This window comes from Vulpes lagopus, chromosome 7 (assembly GCF_018345385.1).
Source record: "Vulpes lagopus strain Blue_001 chromosome 7, ASM1834538v1, whole genome shotgun sequence".
Taxonomy (NCBI): domain Eukaryota; kingdom Metazoa; phylum Chordata; class Mammalia; order Carnivora; family Canidae; genus Vulpes; species Vulpes lagopus.
Window position 1 is genome coordinate 19,829,348 of NC_054830.1, and position 20,734 is coordinate 19,850,081.

At 39.2% G+C, this 20,734-nt stretch overlaps 1 protein-coding gene across 10 annotated transcripts in view; it reads left to right on the forward strand.

Annotated features, from left to right (window-relative positions):
- Window positions 1–20,734, forward strand: part of DOCK3 (dedicator of cytokinesis 3) — a 525,841-nt gene that overhangs the window by 395,448 nt on the left and 109,659 nt on the right. For all 10 annotated transcript variants that reach the window (XM_041761983.1, XM_041761990.1, XM_041761984.1 and 7 more), the window contains 2 exons: window positions 8,597–8,657; window positions 9,936–10,083. In XM_041761983.1, the coding sequence (XP_041617917.1) occupies window positions 8,597–8,657; window positions 9,936–10,083 (209 nt within the window). The remainder of the gene's footprint in view (window positions 1–8,596; window positions 8,658–9,935; window positions 10,084–20,734) is intronic.

Genomic DNA, 20,734 nt, shown 5'->3' on the forward strand with positions numbered 1-20,734 from the left:
ATTATCTCTACAGAAAAAGGGCAGTTCAGGAACAGGAAAATGAGTTGATCTTTCCATGTTTCAAATGGAACATCAGTAACTGAGTCCAAGATGCTGAACCCTGAGTTACTGCCCTATGACTACCATATAGTTGGGAACCAGCTTTTAATTATGTAGGATTGGAGGGTATGCTTCAGTGAGTAAATCTAAATTGAAACTGTCCTCACCAAGTGAATGGTGGGAATCCCTTTTCCCATCTTGGTTTTACAGGTTTTGTGAGTATTTTAACATGGATAGTCACACTCGGTGCTTAATCTTGAAGAGTGAATGTTTACTTACTCTATGGTAACTGTGTTTAACCATACACTTAGGTTTAATAAGATAGCACAGTTTATAAGTTTTATTAGTTTAATAAGATTAGTTTAATAAGATTCTTAGTTTAATAAGATTCACATTGAAATTCGACATTGAAATTTTGTAGAACTCACAAACAATAATTTTACTTAAAATATTTTTTTGCACTGATTATTCCCATTTTATATTTACTGACTTCAAATATATACCACGGAGAGTTCTGAGTACCTTTTACAAAATAGTCAGAAAGGGCCCCTACTCCATCTACTTGGAAAATACCATAAATTATATTTCCATTTTCTTCTTTTCATCACTTAGAGCCAAGAGAGAGGTCCTATGCTGATATGTACAACTGATCTGATTAGTGTTTGATCATCTTTGGTAACTGGCATGAATTCTTAGATGTAGGTATTATCGTACGTTATTTGGTAGTTCAGATTAATACAGTCCAAGCTATGTAGAAGGAACCATTTCACTTCGAAATGTGTCATCATTTCTCTATCTTTCAGTAAATAGACATGTTTTGATCCCCAAAAAAGCACAAAAGTGGTAATGTTTTTTTTTTATTTTTTTATTTGTTATTTAGTAGCCATTTTAAGTGTTAAAATACAGAGATATTTTGAGGATATAATTTTAAACTCCATTTCTAAATTAAAGGAATTGGTGAAATGGAGCCTGAACCATCCTTTTCAGTTTCAAAAGACAACTTTCATGTAAAAATATTTCTTTGTGATTCCAAAGATACAAATTTATTTTGAATTATTTTGTAACCCATTTCATTATAAGCATATTTCATTATTCCATCAAAAATTTGGTGCAACGTCATAATGATCTAGAATCTAAAAGTTTAAATTTCACCATTGCACATTACTTTATAATGTCTCCTTTCCTTTCATATGTTTAAGACCACTCTACAGAGCAGAGCTGGGACTACAAGAAGGCAAGCAAAGCACAAGATCCTGATAGTGAGACCTCCTTAAACTGCACCTTGGGTGCCTTGCCTGTCTTACCATAGTCCTAACCCTGTAAGAAAGTTTTATATTTTTTTTTATAAAAATAAAGCAAACATGGAGACTCTGGATCTCAAAGCTCATTTGAAATTATAACTGTTATTTGGTTGTCCTTTTCCCTGCTTTCTTAAGAAGAGACAAGCATCTGGGACCATTCAAAAGATGAAAGATGGGAAGGAAAGGGATCTAAGGGACCTTTTCCTAGAAGCCAAAGAGAAATCTTGGGAAACTGTCCCATTAAGGACAGAGGTTATTCCACCAATCATCATTGATTCACAACAGTGTGTCTGAGTGAGCAGAAAGTTGACCTGGTGAGAAGTCTGAAACAGTATATTTAAAGAAAGTTTTATTATTTTAAGTACAACATGTTAAAGTAAAATACATACCCATAAATGAACATTTTATTTCAAAATGTGTTCTAAACATAATTTTATGTATAAAATTATTTTCATAACTCTAGTTTTAAAAATTACTTATCTGGATCGGATTTGTTTACTTAAAGGAAGCCTTTAGAATTTTTTAGATAAGATTATTTTCAGCTTTATACTTCAGTACAGATGATGCATATTTAAATTTAGAAATGAAGATCAAATTATTGAGGTTTCACTAAGGCCAAAGTAATCTTTTCTCAAGGGAATATATCTAGTGTATAATAATCATTGTGGACCACAGAATAAAGATAAAATTAGTAAAGGGTAAACTTTTAGAATTTCAGGGGAGGGGCAAGATGGCGGAAGAGTAGGGTCTCCAAGTCACCTGTCCTCAACAAATTACCTAGAAAACCTTCCAATCGTCCTGAAAATCTACGAATTCGGCCTGAGATTTAAAGAGAGACCAGCTGGAATGCTACAGTGAGAAGAGTTCGCGCTTCTATCAAGGTAGGAAGACGGGGAAAAAGAAATAAAGAAACAAAAGGCCTCCAAGGGGGCGGGGCCAAGCGAGGAGCCGGGCTGAGGCTGGGGCGAGTGTCCCCAGGACAGGAGAGCCCCGTCCCGGAGGAGCAGGAGCTGCACCGACCTTCCCCGCGGAAAGGCCTCCCGGGGAATTGGAGCAGGATCCCCAGAAAGGCGGGGATGCCCTCGGGCTCCCTGGGATAGTAACAGGCACCTGCGCCCCGGGAGAGTGCGCCGAGCTCCCTAAGGGCTGCAGCGTGCACGGCGGGACCCGGAGCAGCTCGGAGGGTCTCGGGCTGCGGCTCCGCGGAGGGGGCTGCGGGGCTCTGGGAGCAGCTCGGCGGCGGCGGCGGCTTGGGCAGAGGAAGAAGCTCCGCGCGGAGGGGGCTGCGCGGCTCCGGGAACAGCTGCGGGGCTCGGGCGGCGGCTCCGCGGAGGGGGCTGCGGGGCGGGAGCGAATCCAACAGCGCAGGCGCCGGAGCACAGGGCACCGGGACACAGCCCAGGAACCGGCCTCCCCCCGGGACAGGCAGAGGCCGGGAGGGCCCAGGACAGCAAGGACACTCCTGCTTGGAACTGAGCAGATCAGCGGCCCCGCCCCGGAGCCCCCAAGCCCTGCAGACGGAGAGCCCCGGAATTACTGCGGGGGCTGACTCCAGGGCTCCAGAGCTGCCCCCGCCACTGTGGCTTCCTCCGGGGGACTCATGGGGTGAACAACCCCCACTGAACCCTGCACCAGGCAGGGGCAGAGCAACTCCCCCAAGTGCTAACACCTGAGAATCAGCACAGCAGGCCCCTCCCCCAGAAGACCAGCGAGACGGACAAGTTCCAGGGGAAGTCAAGGGACTTAAAGTATACAGAATCGGAAGATACTCCCCCGTGTTTTTTGTTTGTTTGTTTGTTTTTCTTTTTGTTTTTGTTTTGTTTTGTGCTTTTTTTCTTTCTTTCTTCTTGATTTCTGATTGCTTCCCCCACCCCACACCCCCTTTTTTTTTCTTTTTTCTCCTTTCTTTCTTTTTCTTCTCTTTTTCCCCTTTTTTTTCTTCTTTCTCTTTTTTCTTTTCCTCTTTTCTTTCCTTCTCTCTCTTTTTCTCCTTTTCCCAATACAACTTGTTTTTGGCCACTCTGCACTGAGCAAAATGACTAGAAGGAAAACCTCACCTAAAAAGAAAGAATCAGAAACAGTCCTCTCTCCCACAGAGTTACAAAATCTGGATTACAATTCAATGTCAGAAAGCCAATTCAGAAGCACTATTATACAGCTACTGGTGGCTCTAGAAAAAAGCATAAAGGACTCAAGAGACTTCATGACTGCAGAATTTAGATCCAATCAGGCAGAAATTAAAAATCAATTAAATGAGATGCAATCTAAGCTAGAAGTCCTAACGACGAGGCTTAACGAGGTGGAAGAACAAGTGAGTGACATAGAAGACAAGTTGATGGCAAAGAGGGAAACTGAGGAAAAAAGAGACAGGCAATTAAAAGACCATGAGGATAGATTAAGGGAAATAAATGACAGCCTGAGGAAGAAAAACCTACGTTTAATTGGGGTTCCCGAGGGCACCGAAAGGGACAGAGGGCCAGAATATGTATTTGAACAAATCCTAGCTGAAAACTTTCCGAATCTGGGAAGGGAAAAAGGTGTTCAGATCCAGGAAATAGAGAGATCCCCCCCTATAATCAACAAAAACCGTTCAACACCTCGACATTTAATAGTGAAGCTTGCAAATTCCAAAGATAAGGAGAAGATCCTTAAAGCAGCAAGAGAAAAAAAGTCCCTGACTTTTATGGGGAGGAATATTAGGGTAACAGCAGACCTCTCCACAGAGACCTGGCAGGCCAGAAAGGGCTGGCAGGATATATTCAGGGTCCTAAATGAGAAGAACATGCAACCAAGAATACTTTATCCAGCAAGGCTTTCATTCAAAATGGAAGGAGAGATAAAGAGCTTCCAAGACAGGCAGGAACTGAAAGAATATGTAACCTCCAAACCAGCTCTGCAAGAAATTTTAAGGGGGACTCTTAAAATTCCCCTTTAAGAAGAAGTTCAGTGGAACAATCCACAAAAACAAGGACTGAATAGATATGATGACACTAAACTCATATCTCTCAATAGTAACTCTGAACGTGAACGGGCTTAATGACCCCATCAAAAGGCGCAGGGTTTCAGACTGGATAAAAAAGCAGGACCCATCTATTTGCTGTCTACAAGAGACTCATTTTAGACAGAAGGACACCTACAACCTGAAAATAAAAGGTTGGAGAACCATTTACCATTCAAATGGTCCTCAAAAGAAAGCAGGGGTTGCCATCCTTATATCAGATAAATTAAAATTTACCCCGAAGACTATAGTGAGAGATGAAGAGGGACACTATCTCATACTCAAAGGATCTATCCAACAAGAGGACTTAACAATCCTCAATATATATGCCCCGAATGTGGGAGCTGCCAAATATTTAAACCAATTAATAACCAAACTGAAGAAATACTTTGATAATAATACACTTATACTTGGTGACTTCAATCTAGCTCTCTCTATACTAGATAGGTCTTCTAAGCACAACATATCCAAAGAAACGAGAGCTTTAAATGATACACTGGACCAGATGGATTTCACAGACATCTACAGAACTTTACATCCAAACTCAACTGAATACACATTCTTCTCAAGTGCACATGGAACTTTCTCCAGAATAGACCACATACTGGGTCACATCGGGTCTGAACCGATACCAAAAGATCGGGATAGTCCCCTGTATATTCTCAGACCATAATGCCTTGAAATTAGAACTAAATCACAACAAGAAGTTTGGAAGGACCTCAAACGAGTGGAGGTTAAGGACCATCCTGCTAAAAGATGAAAGGGTCAACCAGGAAATTAAGGAAGAATTAAAAAGATTCATGGAAACTAATGAGAATGAAGATACAACCGTTCAAAATCTTTGGGATGCAGCAAAAGCAGTCCTGAGGGGGAAATACATTGCAATACAAGCATCCATTCAAAAACTGGAAAGATCTCAAATTCAAAAGCTCACCTTACACATAAAGGAACTAGAGAAAAAGCAACAAATAGACCCCACCCCCAGCAGAAGAAGACAGTTAATTAAAATTCGAGCAGAACTCAATGATATCGAGACCAAAAGAACTGTGGAACAGATCAACAGAACCAGGAGTTGGTTCTTTGAAAGAATTAATAAGATAGATAAACCATTAGCCAACCTTATTAAAAAGAAGAGAGAGAAGACTCAAATTAATAAAATCATGAATGAGAAAGGAGAGATCACTACCAACACCAAGGAAATACAAACGATTTTAAAAACATATTATGAACAGCTGTACGCCAATAAATTAGGAAATCTAGAAGAAATGGACGCATTCCTGGAAAGCCACAAACTACCAAAACTGGAGCAGGAGGAAATAGAAAACCTGAACAGGCCAATAACCAGGGAGGAAATTGAAGCAGTCATCAAAAACCTCCCAAGACACAAGAGTCCAGGGCCAGATGGCTTCCCAGGGGAATTCTATCAAACGTTTAAAGAAGAAATCATACCTATTCTACTAAAGCTGTTTGGAAAGATAGAAAGAGATGGAGTACTTCCAAATTCGTTCTATGAGGCCAGCATCACCTTAATTCCAAAACCAGACAAAGACCCCACCAAAAAGGAGAATTACAGACCAATATCCCTGATGAACATGGATGCAAAAATTCTCAACAAGATACTAGCCAAGAGGATCCAACAACACATTAAGAAAATTATTCACCATGACCAAGTAGGATTTATCCCCGGGACACAAGGCTGGTTCAACACTCGTAAAACCATCAATGTGATTCATCATATCAGCAAGAGAAAAACCAAGAACCATATGATACTCTCATTAGATGCAGAGAAAGCATTTGACAAAATACAGCATCCATTCCTGATCAAAAGCCTTCAGAGTGTTGGGATAGAGGGAACTTTCCTCGACATCTTAAAAGCCATTTATGAAAAGCCCACAGCAAATATCATTCTCAATGGGGAAGCACTGGGAGCCTTTCCCCTAAGATCAGGAACAAGACAGGGATGTCCACTCTCACCACTGCTGTTCAGCATAGTTCTGGAATTCCTCGCCTCAGCAATCAGACAACAAAAAGACATTAAAGGCATTCAAATTGGCAAAGAAGAAGTCAAACTCTCCCTCTTCGCCGATGACATGATACTCTACATAGAAAACCCAAAAGCCTCCACCCCAAGATTGCTAGAACTCATACAGCAATTTGGTAGCGTGGCAGGATACAAAATCAATGCCCAGAAATCAATGGCATTTCTATACACTAACAATGAGACTGAAGAAAGAGAAATTAAGGAGTCAATCCCATTTACAATTGCACCCAAAAGCATAAGATACCTAGGAATAAACCTAACCAAAGAGGTAAAAGATCTATACTCTAAAAACTATAGAACACTTCTGAAAGAAATTGAGGAAGACACAAAGAAATGGAAAAATATTCCATGCTCATGGATTGGCAGAATTAATATTGTGAAAATGTCAATGTTACCCAGGGCAATTTACACGTTTAATGCAATCCCTATCAAAGTACCATGGACTTTCTTCAGAGAGTTAGAACAAATTATTTTAAGATTTGTGTGGAATCAGAAAAGACCCCGAATAGCCAGGGGAATTTTAAAAAAGAAAACCATAGCTGGGGGCATCACAATGCCAGATTTCAGGTTGTACTACAAAGCTGTGGTCATCAAGACAGTGTGGTACTGGCACAAAAACAGACAAATAGATCAATGGAACAGAATAGAGAACCCAGAAGTGGACCCTGAAATGTATGGTCATCTAATATTCGATAAAGGAGGAAAGACTATCCATTGGAAGAAAGACAGTCTCTTCAATAAATGGTGCTGGGAAAATTGGACATCCACATGCAGAAGAATGAAACTGGACCACTCTCTTTCACCATACACAAAGATAAACTCAAAATGGATGAGAGATCTAAATGTGAGACAAGAGTCCATCAAAATCATAGAAGAGAACACAGGCAACACCCTCTTTGAACTCAGCCACAGTAACTTCTTGCAAGATACGTCCACAAAGGCAAAAGAAACAAAAGCAAAAATGAACTATTGGGACTTCATCAAGATAAGAAGCTTTTGCACAGCAAAGGATACAGTCAACAAAACTAAAAGACAACCTACAGAATGGGAGAAGATATTTGCAAATGACATATCAGATAAAGGGCTAGTTTCCAAAATCTATAAAGAACTTATTAAACTCAACACCAAAGAAACAAACAATCCAATCATGAAATGGGCAAAAGACATGAAGAGAAATCTCACAGAGGAAGACATGGACATGGCCAACATGCACATGAGAAAATGCTCTGCATCACTTGCCATCAGGGAAATACAAATCAAAACCACAATGAGATACCACCTCACACCAGTGAGAATGGGGAAAATTAACAAGACAGGAAACTACAAATGTTGGAGAGGATGCGGAGAAAAGGGAACCCTCTTACACTGTTGGTGGGAATGTGAACTGGTGCAGCCACTCTGGAAAACTGTGTGGAGGTTCCTCAAAGAGTTAAAAATAGACCTGCCCTACGACCCAGCAATTGCACTGTTGCCAAAAGATTCAGATGCAATGAAACGTCGGGACACCTGCACCCCGATGTTTCTATCAGCAATGGCCACAATAGCCAAACTGTGGAAGGAGCCTCGGTGTCCATCGAAAGATGAATGGATAAAGAAGATGTGGTTTATGTATACAATGGAATATTACTCAGCAATTAGAAACGACAAATACCCACCATTTGCTTCAACGTGGATGGAACTGGAGGGTATTATGCTGAGTGAAATAAGTCAATCGGAGAAGGACAAACAATGTATGTTCTCATTCATTTGGGGAATATGAATAATAGTGAAAGGGAATATAAAGGAAGGGAAAAGAAATGTTGGGAAATATCAGGAAGGGAGACAGAACATGAAGACTCCTAACTCGGGGAAACGAACTAGGGGTGGTGGAAGGGGAGGAGGGCGGGTGTTGGAGGGGAATGGGTGACGGGCACTGAGGTGGACACTTGACGGGATGAGCACTGGGTGTTTTTCTGTATGTTGGTAAATTGAACACCAATAAAAATTAATTTAAAAAATAAAAATAAATAAAATAAAATAGAGTTCCACAGGCATATAAGTTATTCAAACTTTCACTGTAGGAATCTTATAAACACTAAACCACAATGTGCTTTTGGTCCCCCACCCCACCTATAGCATATGCTAAAGTAACAAAAGCTGATGATTATGAGGTTCAAAATTAAATTTACTATTTTCTGTATATTCAATGCCTTAATTTACTTTTTTTTCTTTTCTTAGGATCTGAGCAGCAAAGATATGAAGAGAGATTTATATATAGTTGCCCATGTGATACGAATAGGTACTGTCGATCTTAACTGTTCACATGACTAAGACCAGCCCACCTTGGGATAAGGATCTATACTGTGTTTGAGCTTTGTCATCTGCCTTACTCTTACCTGTAATGTTAGGTCTCAGGATGAGAGTCCAGCTTGTATTGGAACTCTACCTTAAGCTCAGTTGCTATGGTAGCTGAATTTGACATAAATGAAAGCTTTTTTTTTCCACTTTAAATCTTCCGCTCCCAACTTGTTTTTGGACGCAGACTCTTTAAATGGTCTGCTTTTTTGGCATTCTTTCCATCCCAGTGTCTTGCCTTTGTACCACCTTTTCCACTGCAGAGATCTTACGACAGGTTGCCGGTTGCCATCTTAACAGGTGGTAAATGGCCTTTGCTGTGTTTTGTATCCAGAAGTATGTATCTGTACTATTTTCCACAAAATGACAGTTAACTATCCTTACTGCAGTCAATGTATGGTATTTCACTTTTATCCCACCCAAGATGAAAACAGTGATTTTTGCTACTGTTCTGTGGTTGATTTACTCAGCCTTATTTGAAGCATTTGGCATAATTTGGGGTGCTAGGACTAACCAAATCTTCCTCCATAGGTTTGGATACTGGCATATCTTGTACATTTTTTGTCAAAGGATATTTTTTAATCCTTTGCCAACAAAACACCAGTTTTGCTGTACTTTTGTTTTGCTATACTTCATAAGCATTTGTTGGAGTTCTGGTTCTGCTTTTGCAAGTCCTCTTGCCAGCACCATAGGCACAGCCTCAGTAGGAGGAAGAGCAAGCTCCCATTCCTTCTGAGACAACTTTCACTCTGGCAGTGGTTTAGGAGCAGCTTTGACAGCAAAATTTGGCTGGAAGAATAACACATTGTTCTTATCTTTGCATATATAGTTTTTACCTGGCAACTAAAATATTAAACTTTGTATCCTTAATATGCCTACGAAATTTAAATCTATTAACATACTGATTTTCCTAAGAATTTCATAAAACCATTGTTTCATTCTCATATGATTAATAAACGAACTATTGGTATTAACATAGATAATAAGGATAATTGATTGAATGTGGTGCAGGGGGAGAGCCCTGGCCAAAGGCCTGTTTAGCATTCCTCCACATAAATATTCTGCATCCTTGGATGGCTCCTTTCAATTCTAAATGAGTCTTCCAATTTAGAGATAACTCTCTAAGGTGCCTATCACTCTGGCATCCTTGGATGACAGTCAGGTGATACTGGAGAAGAGCATGGAGTTCCCAATCTGACCAGTGTTTTCTACTGTGCTTCAGGGCGGATGCTCCTGAATGACTCAAAGAAAGGCCCCGCTCACCTGCACTACCGGCGACCATATGGCTGTGCAGTCCTAAGCATCCTGGATGTTCTACAGTCTCTCACAGAATTAAAGGAAGAAAAGGATTTTGTTCTTAAGGTTTACACGTGAGTAGTAGATATCAGAAATATTAATAATTTACAACATAAGACATTCCAGCATGACCCTTGAAAGCAGCAGTATAAGATAGGGAGTTTTTTGAAAATGCAGAGATTTTTATATATTTCTAATACGTTCTTAATATATTTCTAATCAGGTCTATATTTCTAATAAGCCTTCCAGGTGATTCTGAAGCAGCTGAATTTGGAAACCTCTAGCCTAAACTAGAAATCTGGTATATAGCCTTCTCTACTACCTCTTCTGTCTAGGATTAACAAACATTATTACATATTTACAGAAAAACTAATAATGTAATTTCTCATGTGTTTTGGATATAAAAGAGTCTTCTTTGTCTAATACTTGCCCCCTAGCTATTGTAACTGAGCTAGATCCTGATACAAATTGCTTCAGAGAATGATCACAAGTCAAGTTGAAGAAAAGCAAGTTTTTCTGAGGATCTGTGGTTTCACTCTTCATTTCTGTGACCACAGATCCATAAGTCACACCCAACTAGTCATGGCATTATTTTTAGTGTTCATTAACCAGTGGGTCTGCCTTATAGGAGGGATGCATCTCCTCCTGATTCTTGTTAAGCAGTAGAAAAAATAAATGAAGAAAAAGAACAGAATCCAGGCATACCATCCATCTTTGCAGACTTAGGAGTGAATAGTAGTGCTGAAAATATGATCTGTGGTGAGTTTAGTGAGTTTTTAAATTAAGTGTTTCTAACTATGAGAATTTTTTTTTAAAAAATCATCTGCCTTATTTTGGTTTTAACCCAATACTGTTTTTCCAATTGAAATCTAATACTATCCATCACCATGATAATAATCTTTATCATAATATTGTATTTCATGTATGTTAATATTTTTCTGTACTATCTGTTCTGATCCAGGCAGGAAATGAACTTAATTCACCATTACACTTAATTTGAACCTTTATATATCAACTACATTTTATTAATTTTAAAATAAAAGTCTAGGGATCCCTGGGTGGCGCAGCGGTTTAGTGCCTGTCTTTGGCCCAGGGCGTGATCCTGGAGACCCGGGATCGAATCCCACGTCGGGCTCCTGGTGCATGGAGCCTGCTTCTCCCTCTGCCTGTGTCTCTGCCTCTCTCTCTCTCTCTCTCTCTGTGTGTGACTATCATAAATAAACATTAAAAAAAATTAAAAATTAAAAAAATAAAATAAAATAAAAGTCTAGGCCGCCTTATTTACCTATTTTGCTTTAAGCACTGTTCTGTTCAGAGTGGTGTTCTTTATGGGATAAGGATCTTCCTTTGGAATAGTAACTTACAAAGGAAATTTTGGTGGGTTTTCTCTTCCTTTTATTCATTAGTCACAGACTTTCTCCATATACCAAATCTCTTCATTGATGGCTATTGGGAACTGCTTTTGATATACTTTCCTCCTTTGAAGAGGACTAAATAAAATCCAAAATCATCATCATTATCTTCTTACTCCACTCTATTTTTCCCAGGGGCACTCCCAAAATTTATAGGTAGCACTCCCAAATTGCATCTCTTTGCATGTATCAGCTGTTCCTTGCTTTACTACTGATTCTCATTGTGAAAAGGGGCTTGCACAGCATCCCTCTTGAAATCATGCTGTCAGGCATAATTGGCCTAATTGCTTCTCAAACAACAGAAGACCATTATCAAAAAAAAATTTTTAAGGACTAATACAGTGAAAATGTAGTATAATTTTTCCATTTGAAAATATTAAGACTGTCAAGTAGACTTCCAACTTCATGTTTGTGAAATTGATTTTGTGCAGAGTATGGAATTCCTCTAGGATTAGTGTTTTAAATCCACATCAGCACAGTGAATCTAGCCCTCAGGAGAAGCAATATTTTCCAATACGTTTCATGGCACATGTTTGTTAGATTGAATTGGAAGCTTTAAGGATTTAATAATTGGTATTGATAGTGCTTTAGCCTTTGTTAGGACAGGATTTTGCAAGGATTAAAAAAAAACCCTTGTATAGTTTTAATCAGTGAATTGGCGTAATGCCTCATTAGCTGTTGACATTTTCATCATTTCTTTCATTATTCAGTTGGCCTCAACCAATGAAGTTTCAAGGACCTGTGTGTCTCTTGCTATAGCCATTACTCTGGTTTTATAGATGTTGTTTAATATCATGTGTGTATGTGGTGAAGATCCCACATAATTTTAAGAAAATATCAATAAGAAGCTGAGACATGAGAACTAGGTTGCTTCCTAATGAGACATAATCCTGAAAAATCATAGATAACTACTATTTGCAATTCAGTCAAATACAGGTATCATGTTTCCTCGTGGCCAGAGGGACTAGAGTCACAGGCAGGCCCAGGACATGTTGAACCTGGAGCCTAGGACACAAAAGGAGAGGAGTGCTAAGAAGCTAAAGCCAACACTAGGGTGAAGTCAAGGTGCCATAAATAATTCATGTGACCAATACAAGATGCTTTTGCATATGCAATGACCATTCTCAAAATTCACAGTGCGACACAGTCTAAATATATATTTTTAGGTCAACCTTAATGAAATAGGTAAATAACGACCTAGAATATTAAATCTATTATGTCAGTTATATTTTAAGTCATATTATAAAAAATGTATATTACCCATCACATATTCAATCACATGTTATATAAAATTGAGAAGTATTATTATATTTTCTCCACTCTCATGTGTTACGAGAAGATTTTATTCAAATTCCTCATATGCGGATCCCTGGGTGGCGCAGCGGTTTGGCGCCTGCCTTTGGCCCAGGGCGCGATCCTGGAGACCCGGGATCGAATCCCACGTCAGGCTCCCGGTGCATGGAGCCTGCTTCTCCCTCTGCCTGTATCTCTGCCTCTCTCTCTGTGTGTGTGACTATCATAAATAAATAAAAATTTTAAAAAAAATTAAAAAAAAAACAACAAATTCCTCATATGCAACCATGCCATCAGGTCTTTGTCAGCATTAGAGTCACTTTCTGAGTCATCTGATACAGTTTTCCAAGGTGTGTTCTTTTACTTCCATCAGGTTGGTTTTGATACTTCACTCTTTAAATCCTTGATAATGCTTTCACTGGAATTTCATCTTGAGGCTCAATTACATTTTTGCTGAATATTTGGACACTTGCTGTTTCTGTGTCTTTTTTTTTTTTTAATTTTTTTTTATTTTACGATAGTCACAGAGAGAGAGAGAGAGAGGCAGAGACATAGGCAGAGGGAGAAGCAGGCTCCATGCACCGGGAGCCCGATGTGGGATTCGATCCTGGGTCTCCAGGATCGCGCCCTGGGCCAAAGGCAGGCGCCAAACCGCTGCGCCACCCAGGGATCCCCGTTTCTGTGTCTTTATTTGTCCTATAGACCCAGGTATGTGACCTTAATGATAGAGTTGCTTACTATGCTGCTTTTAAGGTGAGCTTTACAGTAACATCCAGCTATTCAGTTTGGAGGTCATACCAAGGGTAATTAGTAAATCTATGTGGTTTTGCTCTTTTAAAAAAGTCTCTAACCAATTCTGTCAGATAAGTTATATAAGCATCTAAAACTTGCATTGATTCAGATAATTTCAGGCTATGTAACTTACCCAAAATAGCTGTGACATCCAAAATAAAAGGATACAGGGGAGAATGCCCCATAACGTGAGAAGATTTGTGAGAATGGAAATAAATATAAGATGGCAATCTGTTCTCTTTTGTGATGACTGGAAGGGACTCTCTCCTTTTGTGAGATAGACATGCATTTCCTCTGAACACTTTGGGGTCTTTGTTTCATAGCCACCTTATCCATGAAACTGCCTCGAGTTGAGGGTACTTGTATAAGAGGCATTCTTAAATGGAGGCCCATTCTTAAAAGGAATGAAGGGCCATTGGGCCATCCTCATTTTCGTACAGAGAAAAGAAGGCTAAAGTCTTCATATATATAAAACAATGTTGGATGAAAATGCTGCTCCTCACTTACAAATCATTTAAGGAAGTAAATGATTCATATTTCTCCCTCTCCTAGCCTACGCCTTCCCAATTTTCCATGGATCATTCCATTACAATTTTCCATGGATCATCATCCACCCAGGACTATTATATGTTGTATTATTAGTGGGTGAGGACCTGTGCCAAATGTCTGCTCGGGCCATTACAAAGAAGATCTAAATCCAGTAGGTCCGTGCCCATGGAACTACTCTGTTTTGATTTGCAGTGCCCACCATCTCTAGCCTCACAGCCTAGTTAGATTTGTTTGTGTGTTAGTGCTAGTGCAAAACAGAACTCACTAAATAATGAGCCAGAGTAAAGAAAGTCAGCTCAGGATGAGTCCTGTTCATGTAGAGGCGAGGAGGCTCACGACTCTAACATAGAAGTGTTGGCACACTGAGGTCTCAAATATTCTCTGCCACAGACTTGGAAAACACATCTGTCTTCCCCCTTCCTTTTCTGTTGTGCTGTTCCTGCAGGAAAGTCACATTGAAAGAATGATGGTTCTAAGAGTAGACAAATACAGATCTGCCTTGATATAACAACTTTGTTAGCTGATTTTTTAAAAAGATTTTATTTATTTATTCATGAGAGACAAAGAGAGAGAGAGGCAGAGACATAGGCAGAGGGAGAAGCAGGCTGAGCCGAAGGCAGATTCTCAACCACTAAGCCACCCAGGTGTCCCTGTCCCTGTTAGCTGATTTAAAAGTAGTCAGTGGTATGTGTGATTCCATCTTGTTTTTTTTGTGTGTGTGTGTGTTTTTTAAAGATTTATTTTATTTATTTATGATAGTCACAGAGAGAGAGAGAGAGAGAGGCAGAGACACAGGCAGAGGGAGAAGCAGGCTCCATGCACCGGGAGCCTGATGTGGGATTCGATCCCGGGTCTCCAGGATCGCGCCCCGGGCCAAAGGCAGGCGCCAAACCGCTGCGCCACCCAGGGATCCCCGTGTGTGTGTTTTTTAAAAAAGATAATGCTTTCATCTATTAGATAGATGAATAGATTAGATAGATGAGGTGATTGGTAGACAGAAGCTGTGAGTTTTGGGAAAATCACCCTAATTCTCTGAACTTCAGTTTCTTCATCTACAAAATTGAAGGAAAAAAAAAGGAATAAGGTAATATAAGAGACCAAAAAAAGAAATCCATATGAACTAGTGAGTCAAACAGAAAAAGATGGTAAATAAACAGGTGGACCAGTGGCTCAGGAAATGAAATATACCCAAATCATGGGCATACTACGTGCCATCTAAAAAGGAGTTTGCTAGGATTTGTTTTGTTTTGTTTTACTAATGACTCTTGGTTATAGGTAAGCTCCACTTTTACATCTGAACTACAATATATAATTCAATGTATAATATCTTCATTACCTATGGTAGTCACATAAAATTTGCCCAACAGTCCATGTACTTTAGTTTAAAGAAGTTGACCAAATTCATCTTTCTTAACTGGTGAGAGAAAGCAGCCCAAGAGCCCAGATGTTCTTTTTTTTTTTTAAGATTTTATTTATTTATTTATTCATGAGAGACACAGAGAGAGAGAGAGAGAGAGGCAGAGACACAGGCAGAGGGAGAAGCAGGCTCCATGCAGGGAGCGCAACGTGGACTTGATCCTGGGATTCCAGGACCACGCCCTGGGCCAAAGGTGGCGCTAAACTGCTGAGCCCCCCGGGCTGCCCAAGCCCAGGTGTTCTTGCCAACATCTCTGCCTCCAGCTTGCCAGAGTTCCAGAAAGCCCTTTTATTCCTTCACAGGGATATAAAGAGCATTTTATATGCTCTTATATCATTTTATATGATATATGGTAAAATTTATAGTGAAGATCTAATTGTCATGACCCTTATGCATAAAATAAAATTAACTCAAATTTGTTATAGTCAATTTATTAGAAATACAAAGAGAGGATAAAAGCACAATAAAAGCAAGAGACTTTTAACATGCCTCTTGACACACAGAAAGACAAAAATGAAGGATGGAAATAAATACTTAAATCAAGTAATTAACTTTGACTTAAGAGAGAATCTGAATAAAGTTGATGTGACAGATAATAACAGCATCTTTGAATGCTCACCATGGGCTGTTGTTACCCTACTTTTACAGATAGGTAACAGGGCACAGAGTGGTGAGGCATGTGCCTGAGCAGCCTGGTTAAGAGGCTCTTAACCTCTTGTCCTCCTACCTCCAAATAGGGTGAGCATAATTTATCATCTAAATCAGGACGTTCTGATAGTCAAAAGGAATGCTGCTGTTGCCAGGACAGCAGGCATAAATGGAGTATCCCAGCTCGCCAGGCCATGTGGTCCTCCCACCTCTAGACAAATCTTTTATCCAATAACTAGAATATATCTTTTCCAGTGTCCACGGAACATTTATAAAAAATTATTCACAGTTGAGGATCCCTGGGTGGCTCAGCAGTTTAGTGCCTGTCTTCAGCCCAGGACATGATCCTGGAGTCCCAGGATCGAGTCCCACATCAGGCTCCCTGCATGGAGCCTGCTTCTCTGCCTATGTCTCTGCCTATGTCTCTGCCTCTCTCTGTATCTCTCATGAAAAAAATAAATAAAATATTTTTAAAAATTATTCATAGAAAAAATTTCCATAAATTACATAAGGCACAAGCCACACTCTCTGATCACAGTGCAATTAGCATATAATGCATCATATTAGTCATCCAAAAGGGAAAAGATGTATACTCATCCTGATATCAAAAAAGATACTTGACAAAAGTCAATCTTCATTCTCAATTACTTAACAATTTCAGCTTAGTAAACTCAGAATAAAATGCTGTTTGCTGCAGTTTGAGGGAGTTAAAAGATATCAGTAGATAGGTTCTAAGAGCACAATGTTAATAAGCAGGTATAGATAAAAATGGGTATATAATATAGAATAGCATAGATGGAATTTTATAATGTGTATATGTACATATGTATTGTATAAATATGTATAAATAGTATATATAAACATGTCACTTTGATTAGCAAGAAAACTTATTTGAAATCATGGTTTAGATCTATGAGCCACATGGACTTTTGTATTTGTTTCCTATGGCTACTATAACAAATTACTACACATGGTGATTTATAACATAGAAATTTATTCTCACAATCTGGAGGCCAGAAGTCTGAAATCAAGATGCCAGCAGGACCGCACTCCTTCTGGAGACTCTAGGGGCAAATCCGTTCTTTGCATCTTCTGGGGGCTGTCAGCATGCCCATTCTTCATCATTCTAATTTCTGCTTCTGTGGTCACATTGCCTCCTCCTCTCCTATCTGCATTTTCTTCTCTCCCATGTCCTAAATCTTCCTCTGCCACTCTCTAAGGACATTTGTCATTGAAATTGGACTCACCCAGATTATCCAGGATTATTTTCTGATCTCAAGGTCCTTAAGTTAATTACATCTGCAAGGACCCTTTTTTCCAAATAAGGTAACATTTGCAGGTTCCAGAGATTAGGATATGGATATATCTTTTTAGGGACTACCATTCAACCCACCACAACTTGTGATTAACATGAACCCTGAGTCAGAAAGACTATTAAAGTCGCCATCAACATGGAACCTGGTAGTGCAGAGGGGATTGTGTGTTCTCTGCAAACAGGTTGGTCCCAAAAGAGGGAAGAGGCAGAACTGAGATGTTTGTGCCCAGGTCCTTCTTCTAGAAGCTCTGGCCAAAGAGGTCACTCTTTCTCCCAGGAAAGTGACTAAATGGGGCAGAAATATTACTTATGGAAGCCCTTCTACCACCTGGAAAAAGAAGGAGTAAAAGTATTCCTGTTAAAGTGTGTATGTGTGTGCACGCACTATTTGTCTTTTTTTAATACTCTGTACCAAAATAAACATATATAGGTTGTAAAACAGTTTAAATTTTTCATAAATAAAATGCAATTTCCTGGCCTATGAGAGCATATCAAGAATGTATAAAATTGGTTTGTGTCAGCGTGGTCCTGGAGATTCTGTTCAATTAGCCCATTTTTATAGAAATATGTGCTGTTTTTCTTCATCCTCTGGATACTTCTGTCTCTTTTTTGCATTTTAATAAGGAATAAGGACTACATGAAACAATGGTCAGCATCGGTAGTGTTTTAAATTTGTAGGTTGTTGGGGATCCCTGGGTGGCGCAGCGGTTTGGTGCCTGCCTTTGGCCCAGGGCGCGATCCTGGAGACCCGGGATCGAGTCCCACGTCGGGCTCCCAGTGCATGGAGCCTGCTTCTCCTCTGCCTGTGTCTCTGCCTCTCTCTCTCTCTCTCTCTCTCTGTATGACTATCATAAATAAATAATAATTTAAAAAAAATAAATAAATAAATAAATAAATTTGTAGGTTGTTGCTTATTTTCTAGCTTACTAGGACTTTCAACCAAATAAAGGCCAAAATAACACCCAAAGAGAAAGAATTTTAATTGGAATATTTGCACTAAATTCAATTGTCAACCATAGTCACGACCAAATAGTTGTAGTTAGGTAGAGACAAAATGAGAATGCTGACTGATGTCAGAGACACGGTGCCCTGAAGCCTGGTGCAGAAGTAAGGTTTCAGAGTTATAGTCCTCAGCCTTTTTCTCTTTGCCCCCAACCCCAACACTGCCTACCAGTCTTGCTTTGGGGACCAGGTAGATCTGTGTTTAGACTCCAGCTCCACTTCACTCTTTTCAGTAAAATGAACATGATAATACCTATCTTACCGGATTATGAGATTAATTCACTTAAGGTGAAATAAAATATGGGAATATACCCCAACCATTGCCTATCTATATAGTAGGTCTCCTTCTAAAATGCAAACTTAAAAAAAAAATAAAATGCAAACTTAAAGGTCTTACAGTCCTTTAAAATTTCTTAAACAGTTTTTTGTGTTGCTTACCCTGGAGAAAGAGGAGAAGAAAGTTGGGTGAATAACCATCAGAAACACAGAAATTAAGAAGTTATAGACATTGTAGGGAAGAGGCAAATGCTAGCATGTGCTTTGGTATACGAGTGAATGAGAAGAGTACTCTGAATTCTGTTGAGAAGAACCTATACTCCTGCTCCGGTGCCTCTGAGCACTTGTGAATCCCATGTAGAAAAACCAAAAACCTCTCACCTCTCTGTCCTATTCCTTGAGTAAAATCCCTGGACATGTAGTAGTTGAAGTGCTGTGCTACTTATCTCCTCTGTGAGGAAACAGACTGCTACAGAGGCATACAGACCTCTTTTAGATCATAGTCTCTCATGTGTCTTATGATTGAGGACAAATTGGCAACATCAGTAATCATGCTCTAAGTATTAATTTGATTGGATATAACATAATCATGCTTCATTATAATCACAACTCATTTGATTATTTAATAAATGCTTACATTTATAATTTGTCCTTACAAAATATCCTAGTGATTGGTTAAAATATGCTGATGACACCACGTCCACTTATTTTCAGATGATTTGAACAGCTCCTTGGCATTCAGGAAAAGGAGATATTTGAAAGATCAGTTAGAGGTGACTACACAGGTCCAGAAAAGAGATGATAATGGCTGAACCAAGGCCATGAAGAGGAGAGATGAATGAATTAATACACATTATCTCTGTGAACGTGGTTGACAAAGCACTGTCTCCACTATATTGCAAAAAAAAAAAATAATTAGTATTTTATAGGAGAAATGCTGAAATTACACCATCTATTGGAGGGAGGGAATTAATTTTCAAGACTCTTCTTTTGAAGTGAGAGGGGGAGTATGTTATTTATGACAAACTGTAGTCAGATTTCTGTTAAAGTAACTACTGATCTTGTAAACCTAGAAAGTGACAAAAAAAAAAAAACTGACAGAAAGACACATCTTTGAATCCTCACCAGCTGGGCACTTCTCTGATGTACTGACTGTTTGGAAGAGATGAGACAGTGTGCATGTCAGACAGGAAGGGCTAGATGTGCTGTTGCCAGCACCTCTCACTTTTGATTTCCAACTGAGTTGCTAAATCACAAGTGCTCATCTTAAAGAACACTCTCCCCCTTCCTTTGTTTGGAAGGAATTCTGTAAGTAGAAATTATCCTTTCAGCTCTGGACTATGAGAACTTCATCTTTGATAATTTTTGCAGCATCTCTGAGTAAATGAGACTTATTTTTACTGACTAAAAACTCTAAAGAGCCACTGATTGAGTAACAAAATTAACAAAAGTCAACAAAATGAATAATTTCCTTTATCTCTGAATGGCTTCTATATTATAAACCCTTTTATGTAGTTAATCTTCACACTCTTGGATGGCACATGATATGACTTTTTTTTATGTTAAGTCTATACTATTTTTTCAGTTCCTTACTCTTTGATTTCTTTTTTATTATTATCTGAATATGGTTGATACACAACATTACATTAGTTTCAGGTGTGCAACATAGCAGTTCATCTTCTCTATACCTTATGCTATGCTCACCACAAAAACAGAAATACTTATGATCCAGTAATTCCACTACTGGGTATTTACCTAAGGAAAACAAAAACACTAATCAAAAAATATATATATACACCCCTATGTTTATTGCAGCATTATTTATAATAGCCAAGATATGGAAGCAACCCAAGTGTCTATTGATATACAAATAGATAAAGAAGATATGGTATACACACACATACACACAGACACACACACACAGGAATATTGTGGAATCTTTAAAAAAAAGATTCAAAGGGGCACATGCATCCCAACATTTATGGCAGCAATGTCCACAATAGTCAAAATATGGAAAGAGC